The 11,586-nt window shown below is 34.0% G+C and overlaps 1 protein-coding gene across 1 annotated transcript; it reads left to right on the top strand.

Moving 5' to 3' along the window:
- Window positions 1-2,301: 2,301 nt before the first annotated feature.
- On the top strand, window positions 2,302-10,483 carry trmu (tRNA 5-methylaminomethyl-2-thiouridylate methyltransferase). Its single transcript, XM_084112529.1, has 11 exons — window positions 2,302-2,551; window positions 2,958-3,123; window positions 3,215-3,321; window positions 3,885-4,007; window positions 4,448-4,620; window positions 4,834-4,887; window positions 7,206-7,272; window positions 8,243-8,343; window positions 8,463-8,607; window positions 9,106-9,188; window positions 10,118-10,483. The coding sequence occupies exons 1-11, from the start codon at window positions 2,470-2,472 to the stop codon at window positions 10,265-10,267; spliced, it is 1,251 nt and encodes a 416-aa protein (XP_083968655.1). The 5' UTR covers window positions 2,302-2,469; the 3' UTR covers window positions 10,268-10,483.
- Window positions 10,484-11,586: the final 1,103 nt, after the last annotated feature.

Raw genomic sequence — 11,586 nt, 5'->3', positions numbered from 1 at the left:
ACATGGTATGTGTACTTCGTCCACCACTGCAAGCGGGTGGAGCCATTCTATCCAGACCTCCACACTGAGGTGTCAAGGTCCTGGGACAGCCCATAGACTTGGCTCACCGTCTAGCCTATTTGGCGACAAAGTCAATGCTGTCATTGAAATGTTCTGCAGTTCCTCCCTCGCCAGGGCCAAGAGCCAGAGGCATCTGTGAGCCAGGCCCTATAGCTCCTCCAAAGCAAGGGACTTCTTCAAGCTTTTGAGATTTAGGTAGTTATAGAATCACGTCTTCTCACTGGAACATGCTCTCTCTTTGATTTTGAGAGAAGCACCCAACACGTTAAAACATATATTTAATCTTCTAGCTGACCATGGCAGCATAGGTCACTGGGTTCACTCAGGCCTGTCTCCTATGTGACCAATTCTTAGTTAGAACATTTTCTTTACTTTAGAATGAACTTCTTACAGAGAAAAAGAATATCTTATCAGTATGTTTTGGGAAAGTTTCCTGATCGGAGCTAGAGCTTGACCAACTCCAACCTTGAAGAAGCTGTGTGTATGTGTCTGTCAGTACCCTTTGTTACAGGACCTGACGTTCGTGAGGTAAGCAACTGGCACCCAGGGGAGATGAAATGACCATCTAACAGACAAACTGTAGCATAGGAACTCAGATTCGTGACCTCGGTGAGTCACTTTGTGCCTAATCCAGGATTCTAGTTGTCATTTGGAAAATCAATGGAGATATGCTTCTGACTATCTATGGCTTAACCAATCAGAATCATTCGACCTGAAGTAATGAGGAGTTTAGTGACGTGTTGGACTATACAGTAATTGCTGCTGTATTGATAATGTACGCAAAGCGGCCTATACAAACTCCTTGTTGAGTGTTGAAGCTGACTTCTGCTGAATAAACTGCAAACTATTCATCAGTCGTACATATCTGGTACTCAGGACTTAATTGTAAATTCCCCTACAATATATTTTTTAGTTTGGACAACGGATTAAACAAAGAAAGATTCTTCAGAGAACCTTCCAGATGCTAACTCTACCATAAAAAAATGGAGAAATAAACAAATCCAACATTAACATTAACATTTTTTTTTTTTTTTTTTAAGAAACAAATGATGTCAAATAATTGTTTATTTTGGAATAACCTAACCATAAAACCTGCCTTTCAGCTGAATTGCATTTAGTTGCACTGTACTCCTACTGCTTTGAAAATGTCAAGTTTCTCGATTATAGTATTACCGTTTGATAGTGCAATCAAAAAATGTAATGCTGTATTTAATGAGATATTAATTTTCAAAATTAAGAAATTTCATTCAGGGTTCCCACGACCAAGCAACGGTGTCGATGTCGAGCATTGTGAAATAATCATTGGGTGGCGCATTACCATTCATTGCCCTAACAGTTTATTCCTGCAGGGGGAGCTCGATGGCTCAGCAAATCAAATCACTTAAATTATATACTTTTAAGTATAATCGTTCGAACACATGCATATAGTCTATAAATCAGTACGCAATCTCAGTAAATTTCTTAGATAAACGGATTTATCCAACAAAAAGTTTTGGGTACCACGACGAGTATGACGACATCCTGTCAGCAAATGAATAATATTTATTAATATTATTTATTAAATAACATGCTCTAAAATTGGTTGATTTTTACACTGCACAGATAATGTATAAATTATATTATAATAATTTACTTCCAAATTCTATTCAGAGGCTGTTCGAAATGAAAGAAAGTCAGTATTAAGGGGAATTTATGTTTTCTTAAATTAAGAACTAATACAAAAAAATAGATGTTATAATTGTGATAAGGAATTAAAATGTGTATTTTACTTTGTAAATTCAAGAAAATTTGTAAAAACAAGGTGATAAATAATTATAGAACGCAATATGAATAATTTTTGTTTACACTTAATGATATCTGTGTAATATAATATTAATGTGTACCTTTGTAATTATGTATGTAGGCTAAATTTTGGGAAATGTCTTATGTAGGCTAACTGTTTTTGTCTTCTTTTACTGTCTATGGTTTTTGTTTATCTTGAACGAATCAAATCCAGTGAGAGAAGTGACGCTCATTAGATAAATATATAAAGGGTAGGAATTATAAGCAAAGTTTTTTGTACAACTTTTTTGTTGTTGAATTGAAAAATGATGAGAATTTAAACTGAAATAGAAGAATTTGTGATGAAACCCTTTCGGTCAACAAAGTCAAGCAGATTCTACTTATTATATTTCTGTGGATATATTTTTAAACGCCACACGCTACTTGCAGTGTTACGGTTTAAAGTGTTCAACTAGGAACAATACCCGGAACTATAGTTTTGTTTGTGTTGTTCTTTGTTTCCGATCGGTCATGATTTTGAAAAGAACTTTAATTATGGCGACCTTCATGGCACAGGCGTGAAATGTCTCATAATTCCTCTTTACTTGTATAATTACATTTATTTAAGCACATATACATTTAAGTGTTATGGGTGTAATTAGACATGTTGTGTGTGCTATGTCTGGAGGGGTTGACAGTTCTGTCAGTGCATTGTTACTCAAAAGAATGGGTAAGTTTTCAGTGTATTAAAAATTAAACAAAATTCTACACATTTCATTAAATAAAATGTACAGTCCAGTTCACGGAGCACATTATGCGCATCAACATAAACTCTGTTGTATTTTATATGTGCTATTACGTTGCTTATTATATTCAATACTGGATTGTAAGATAGATTGTATTGTAGCAATAATAATAAAGTATTCGGGTTAATAATAAAATACACACTTAAATGTCTGAAAGTAACTATTATTTGTCTGTCATTGAATTAGATTGGAAATATTAAAGCAAGCTGTGTTTATTTTAGATACATAATATAATGATAAAACAATTTATACAGTATTCAAGACGCTTTCTAGTTTCCAAACTAGCATCATATGTTTGCGGATATATGATATCTGTCTGTCTGCCATCAGGCTATCATGTGACTGGTGTGTTCATGAAGAACTGGGACTCTCATGATGAGAAAGGCGTCTGTTCATCTGAGAGAGACTGTGAAGATGCTTATAAAGTGTGTAAGATGCTGGATATGCCTTTCCACCAGGTCTCATATATTAAAGAATACTGGCATGAAGTATTTAGGTAAATATAGCAGTCGTTTTAAGTTCATTAAATTCAAAATGTTGTGCTTAGTTTGTTAATATTCTCTCATTTTTATTCTTTATATTTGCAGTAATCTTCTCAGGGAATATGAGAAGGGCAGAACACCAAATCCAGACATAATGTGTAACAAACACATCAAGTTTAAGCACTTCTATCAGTATGCAGTTAATACTTTGGGTAAGTTAAGAAGAGTTGCTGAAGTCTCAGAATTTTCCAGGAAAAGAGATACAAAATTGGACTGTCATTGTTTAAAAAAAATTATATATATATATATACATAATACACACACATATATTATGTAAACACAAACTTTTATTTTTGGATGCGATTAATCATGATTAATCGTTTCACAGCCCTAATATATATTGATTTTATATATATATATATATATATATATATATATATATATTAGGGCTGTGAAACGATTAATCATGATTAATCACATCCAAAATAAAAGTTTGTGTTTACATAATATATGTGTGTGTATTATGTATAATTATTTTGTATATATAAATACACATGCATGTATACATTTAAGAAAAATGTATTTAAATATAAAATATTTATATATAATAATTATATACAAACTTTTATTTTGGATGTGATTAATCATTTCACAGCCATATATATATGTGTGTATGTGATGATTTGTGCGTTTTTGCTAAAAATGTAATGGGACACCAGTCTTTGTTATTCGTGGAACTTTGGTGTCTGTCATATTTAGTCTTATTTGACAACAGGTGCTGATGCCATAGCAACGGGACACTATGCCCGGACATCCCAGGAGGATGAGGAGGTTTTTCAACAGAAGCACGTTCCACCTCCCAGAACCCTCTTCAGAGACCGCTTTGAAATTAGAAAGCGTAAGTGTAACATCTGTCCATATGATGTAGAGCACAGGGAAAGAAATTAGATTTTTTTTTTTTTCAGCATTGAATTAAAAATAATGTAATGAAAATCATCCTTTCCAGACACTAGTAAAAAAATATATTTTAATTTATTTGCAGTAAAAAAAAAAAATACTACCATGATGTATACTTAAAATTGTATACTTTGTGTATACTTACACTTACAATTAATATAAATATAAAACATATATTTTTTTTCCATTACAGTAATGGGAAAATAATATCACAATGGAAAAAGAAATAGGCTTTTCTTGATTTTTAGAGTGAGGTATGGACCTTTTAGAGTGATATTTCTTGACATTAAAAAAAAATGATGTTAGTTTTATTTGTTCATGTCAGTTGTATGTGTGATTTGTTTCAGAATTTATCTTTAATCTCCTTCTGAATCTTATTAGCTGCGCGGCTCTATCAGGGAGCTGATCGCGTGAAAGACCAGACGTTCTTCCTCAGTCAGATCTCCCAGGATGCTTTGCGGCACACACTATTCCCATTAGCTGGTCTGACCAAAGACTTTGTGAAGAAGATCGCTGCTGAGGCCAGCTTCCAGCATGTTCTAAAGAAAAAAGAGGTACTGTAATGAATAAATCCCTCTTTCAAGTCACTCATACAAGATCCAGGATCTCTGTCACTGGAGACTTGACATTCATTAGTGTTCAGTATAATACATGTAATATAATCCACTGGATTAATGATTAATTGATACAAAAATGTCTGCTAAATGACTACATGTAATTGTAAATGCAATTAATTGAATCTCCTTTCCCCCCCCCGCCCCCGGAAGAGCATGGGAATCTGTTTCATTGGAGAAAGAGATTTTGAGAACTTTATTCTTGAGGTACGTTCTTTGATGCAGCTTAAAACTGTACGTATATGGAATTTATTGATGGCCTCTTGTTTTTTAAAGCAATAAAAACACAAATTTCATCTTCTTTGTAATGAAAACTACAACAGTACTGTTACCAAAGTTATTGTAAGAAAAATGATAATCAACAACTATTTTTCTTTAATTTATAGAAAGTTTAACAAATTTGGTCCTAAATGATCTAGCCTTGACCTATAGCATAATTTAGGCTAAATTTGCAACCCTGTTACCTATTCTGACCTATTATAACCCTGTTATATATTTTGTTTGTCTTTTCTTAGTAATTTTATTGAGCATTTATGTTTATTGCACAAATATCTGACATTTAAACTGTATAAAAAATTTGATAACAGGGTTGCAAAAAGGGTAAATCTCTCGAAATTAAACCAATCTTGACCTTTTAAGGTTTATGAACAATATTTTCCACAAATTAAAACCCTCCTTTCACTGATGGTTTGTTGAAATCTCTGAAGAGTTTCAGACTTTATTTTGCACACATATATATATATATATATATATATATATATATATATATATATATATATATAAATATATATATACAGTGAGGAAAATAAGTATTTGAACACCCTGCTATGTCTGAAATTGTCATCGTAGGTGCATGTCCACTGTCAGAGACATAATCTAAAAAAAAAATCCAGAAATCACAATGTATGATTTTTTAACTATTTATTTGTATGATACAGCTGCAAATAAGTATTTGAACACCTGAGAAAATCAATGTTAATATTTGGTACAGTAGTCTTTGTTTGCAATTACAGAGGTCAAACGTTTCCTGTAGTTTTTCACCAGGTTTGCACTCACTGCAGGAGGGATTTTGGCCCACTCCTCCACACAGATCTTCTCTAGATCAGTCAGGTTTCTGGGCTGTCGCTGAGAAACACGGAGTTTGAGCTCCCTCCAAAGATTTTCTATTGGGTTTAGGTCTGGAAATTGGCTAGGCCACACCAGAACCTTGATATGCTTCTTACAGAGCCACTCCTTGGTTATCCTGGCTGTGTGCTTCGGGTCATTGTCATTTTGGAAGACCCAGCCTCGACCCATCTTCAATGTTCTAACTGAGGGAAGGAGGTTGTTCCCCAAAATCTCGCAATACATGGCCCCGGTCATCCTCTCCTTAATACAGTGCAGTCGCCCTGTCCCATGTGCAGAAAAACACCCCCAAAGCATGATGCTACCACCCCCATGCTTCACAGTAGGGATGGTGTTCTTGGGATGGTACTCATCATTCTTCTTCCTCCAAACACGTTTAGTGGAATTATGACCAAAAAGTTCTATTTTGGTCTCATCTGACCACATGACTTTCTCCCATGACTCCTCTGGATCATCCAAATGGTCATTGGCAAACTTAAGACGGGCCTTGACATGTGCTGGTTTAAGCAGGGGAACCTTCCGTGCCATGCATGATTTCAAACCATGACGTCTTAGTGTATTACCAACAGTAACCTTGGAAACGGTGGTCCCAGCTCTTTTCAGGTCATTGACCAGCTCCTCCCGTGTAGTTCTGGGCTGATTTCTCACCTTTCTTAGGATCATTGAGACCCCACGAGGTGAGATCTTGCATGGAGCCCCAGTCCGAGGGAGATTGACAGTCATGTTTAGCTTCTACCATTTACTAATGATTGCTCCAACAGTGGACCTTTTTTCACCAAGCTGCTTGGCAATTTCCCCGTAGCCCTTTCCAGCCTTGTGGAGGTGTACAATTTTGTCTCTAGTGTCTTTGGACAGCTCTTTGGTCTTGGCCATGTTAGTAGTTGGATTCTTACTGATTGTATGGGGTGGACAGGTGTCTTTATGCAGCTAACGACCTCAAACAGGTGCATCTAATTTAGGATAATAAATGGAGTGGAGGTGGACATTTTAAAGGCAGACTAACAGGTCTTTGAGGGTCAGAATTCTAGCTGATAGACAGGTGTTCACATACTTATTTGCAGCTGTATCATACAAATAAATAGTTAAAAAATCATATATTGTGATTTCTGGATTTTTTTTTTTTAGATTATGTCTCTCACAGTGGACATGCACCTACGATGACAATTTCAGACCCCTCCATGATTTCCAAGTGGGAGAACTTGCAAAATAGCAGGGGGTTCAAATACTTATTTTCCTCACTGTATATACATATATATAAAAGTACAATATTAGGTAACTGTACTAGTGTGTGTATATATATATATATATATATATATATATATATATATATATATATATATATACACACACACTACAGTTACCTAATATTGTACTTTTTCCACATGTCAAATTTATTACAGTACTTGGAGCCCAAACCAGGAAACTTTGTTTCCATTGAAGATGGGAAGATCATGGGGCAGCATAAAGGTGAATATTAATTATGTTGGCTTGACAAACCAAAATACTGATCTACTATTTAAGCTTCTTTTTTTTCTGAGACAAAGTTTTTAACAGTATATCTTCCTAGAGCTTTAAAGCTAAAACCACCAAAAGTGGGTCAGACCTATCAGACTTTTCTGACTCGGGTTGCTATATCTTTTCTAATTGATCCCGACTTTGGTAATTCCTGTATTGGACTTCGGAGCATTCCCAAATTCCTGTAGACTTTTTTTGTGCTAAATCATGCTAGAAACATGTTAGTAGTGTGTTAAATCATGTTAGGAACATGTTACATCATGCTAGCAATGTGATAATCATGCTTGCAACATGCTAAATCATGTTAGCAACGTGGTAAATTATGCTAGCAATGTGGTAAATTATGTTGGCAACATGTTAGCAATGTGTTAAATCATGTTAGGAACATTTTACATCACGTTAGCAATGTGACAATCATGTTAGCAACGTGGTAAATTATGCTAGCAATGTGGTAAATTATGTCGGCAACATGTTAGCAATGTGTTAAATCATGTTAGAAACGTTACATCATGTTAGGAACATCTTACATAGTGCTAGCAATGTGACAATCATGCTAGCAATGTGGTAAATTATGCTAGCAACGTGCTAAATCATGTTAGGAACACGGTAAAACATGCTAGCAACATTCATTCATTCATGTTGCCATGCATCCAATATCCCTGCAACATCCTAAATAATGCTAAGACATGTTAGCAACTTGCTAAACATGTTAGAAATGTGCTAGAACATGTTAACTTTTGATTTACTTCTTTGAGTAAAATCAAATTTCAAGCTTTTCAAAGTTATTTCAAACTTTAAGACAAGGCTTTGTCAAGCCAACATCAACGTTTGTCATCAAACCTTACTCTTCTAGTTTGTCGATGTTCTGCTACAGGTGTCTGTGATACTGCATGACTGATGCACACAATACTATATTTCACAGGTTGGTTCACATTAACACTGGGTCAGAGGGCGAGAATAGGAGGGCAAGAAGACCCTTGGTTTGTAGTTGATAAAGATATCACTACCGGTGATGTATTTGTGGTGAGTTACACAATTTGGATACTTCATAGCACATAGTTCATGTACATTTATTTTGCTAAAAAAGGACCAAATATGACTTTTCAGGTCGATTGCTTTGTAAAATATGGCGACTCTTGCAGGGTCCAACCACTAACCACCCAGCACTGCTACGAGACACATTACAGACAGACCGCTTCCATTGGATCGCCGAAGAGCCGCCCGTTGAACTTGTCCACACTCAGATGATGGAATGTCACTTCCGTTTCAACAACCGGATGCCTTTGAGTGAGTCGCCTTTTTTTTTTTTTTTTACGCAGAATTATTAGAAAATGGGTCAGTTGAAACAGTTATGTAAGTGCCACCACGCTACAACCAGCAGCCAATATTTTTCTCCGTTTTGTCTGCAGAAGTGTTATTTTAGTATTATTTATACTATTTATTCATATTTTTTTTATCTTTTATTTTCATTTTAGTTTAAGTTTTAGTAATTTTTTATGTCCTTTTAGGTGTTTTTAGGTCAATATTATTTGCTTTTTATTTCTATTTAGCTTTCATTTATTTGTACTTATTTATTTATTATTTTTAAATTCAGTTTTAGTGATTGTAGCACTTCAACTTACAAATTATTTAATTTCATGAAGTTGCCAAAGAAACATTTTTATTTTTTTAAGTTTAATATTTATCTAATATTTCAATTTTTTTTAAACTTTTTTTTATTTTTTTATTTTTTTTTTAAACAACAAGACAAAAACAGTGCTAATATAAACATCTTGTTTCTTTCAGCTCCATGCACCGTAACTTTGAATCTTGATGGGTCGGTGTGGGTAATGATGAAAGAGCCATTGAGAGCAATGACACCTGGGCAGGTAATCCAGAAATATTTACACCGTGGCAGAATGAATCTTAACTTTCCTCATGTGTCTGTATAAATCATTTATTTTTGGTTTTGCTTTTACACTAGATTTAAAAAAAAAAACACTTTTAAGTGTGCCTATTACGCTATTTTTAAGGTTCCTAATTTTGTTTGGAATGTTTCCTACAATAGGTTTACATGCACCTAAGGGTAAAATAACACATATTTTCTCATAATATACATTGCACTACCTAATTTCTCAAAGATTCTGAAAACGGTTAATTCAAAGATTCAACCTCTCTAAACCCCACCTTTCTGAAAAACCTTCTCTGCTCTGATTGGCCAAATGGCCCAGTCTGTTGTGATTGGTCTAACGCTTATACAGCATGTGTCGGAAACAAAACGTCCATTACCATATCTGAATTTCAGCTCTTCCTCAGCACTCGATGCGAACAGTAACGATGGCGTCGGTTTTTCCGTATAAATTCCAGCGCGTGTCCTCATCCTTTTGAAATGCATGCGAAGTGCATTCACATCACAGAAAACAGCATCTTCTTGACATGTCAACAACATGAACCAAAGTCTTCCAGGCCTCAGCTACAACTCAATGTTTGAGGGTCTGAGTAGAATTTGTTCACAAACATCCAATGAAGACCATAGGCTGGCATTATGCAAATTTGTTTCATTGTTACATAGGTCTGTAACAGGAGACTGAATTGCTGATGACTCGTTTCAGTAATTCAGAATCGATTCTTTCTTTTAGGAGAAAATAAGTTTATTTGTTGTGCACTTTGATCTTTAAAACTTTGCAGAGCTTAGGCCACAGTTAGAATAATGAACTGTATTACTGTGTTAAAATCATGGAAAGGAAATTTGGGAATTTTGGATAGGGTGCTGATTATTGTTTATTTGAACTTCCACTCCATTGTCTTTGCTCTGCAGTTTGCTGTGCTATATAAGGGAGATGAGTGTTTGGGTAGTGGGAAGATCATTCGTCTGGGACCCACAAAATTCACTCTTCAGAAAGGTCAGAACTGCACGAACTGCCACCCTGAAGACACAAACCACCAACATCCAGAGCCCGTCAGCTGAGACAGCACGAAACCGGCACGCCTCCGATCTCTTGTGGACAATAACACGATCTCAACAGGCTTGTGCTGTGGAAAGATGCTCTCAGTATTTACAGACTGGAAGAAAATACAAAAACTTTGATAGTGTTTTGAATTATGTCATTTTTATTTCAATTGTGATTAACTTGGAAATTGTAATTTATTTGTATAATATAAATACTGATTAATGATTATCGGATTACTTTTTTTTTTTTTTTTTAAGATTTTGTAAATGGTTTTAGTGCCTTTATTAGGCACCACATCCTGATCTATGCAATCTTAATGCAAATATTAAGCCGTTTACGACTGTTACGAGTATTTTATTTTACCAATAGAGGGCGTAAGAGCATCATTTATAGCTGGTGCTGCTGGACAAATACAATCTTCCTCAATTTTCATTAACAACATATTTAATCTATACGTAGGCAGACAATTGCAATATATTATAAAATCGGTTAAGACTCTTTGCTGTTCTAAAAAAAAGGATTTAGAATAAATTATTGACCTGGTAATAATATAAAGATTATTATCTATGTGTAAAGGTGTGTGTGTGTGTGTGTGTGTGTATACAAATATATATATACATATATATACATATATATATATATATATATATATATATGTATGTATACAGTATATATATATATATATATATATATATATATATGTATGTATGTATGTATGTATGTATGTATATATATATATATATATATATATATATATATATATATATATATATATATAATACCATATGTTTGGGGTTTGGTCATGACTCCTTTTCTGGGAGTTTTTAAATGTCTGATATAACAATTCAACAAAATTGTGAAAGAGGACATTAAGTGTATTGTTTTATTATAATAATTAGCATTTGTTGTAAATAAATGTTTTACGAAAAATTAGTTTTCAAAGCAGAGTGGATTTATTTTAGAAGAAATACACTTTTTTTCTGTATCATTTGAAGGGAGTCCGCGCATGTTTTCACGTTTAGGAGACACTAAATTGAATAAGGTGAAAGAAAATAACCGTATTTTTACATATTACTATAAAATGCACAATAAAATAAAATCACATCAGATATAAAGCTGTGAAAATACATTACATACAAACAAATCACCCTCTAATATCTGCCATAGAACATTTGCATATCTGTATAGCAGTATGTGTGGGAAAACGAGGTTTTGAATGACAAAAATAAGTGGATTGTTTTTTATAACTGGGTCCTATACAAATATATATATATTTATTTTAAATGTCAAAAACTTTTTTTTTTTTTTTCTTTTTTTTTTGCGCCAAAACTTATTT

This window comes from Abramis brama (genome assembly GCF_963993115.1).
Source record: "Abramis brama genome assembly, chromosome: 4".
In the NCBI taxonomy this organism is placed as follows: domain Eukaryota; kingdom Metazoa; phylum Chordata; class Actinopteri; order Cypriniformes; family Leuciscidae; genus Abramis; species Abramis brama.
The sequence above is the reverse complement of the archived record's forward strand: the minus strand, read 5'-3'. Positions and strand labels throughout refer to the sequence as shown.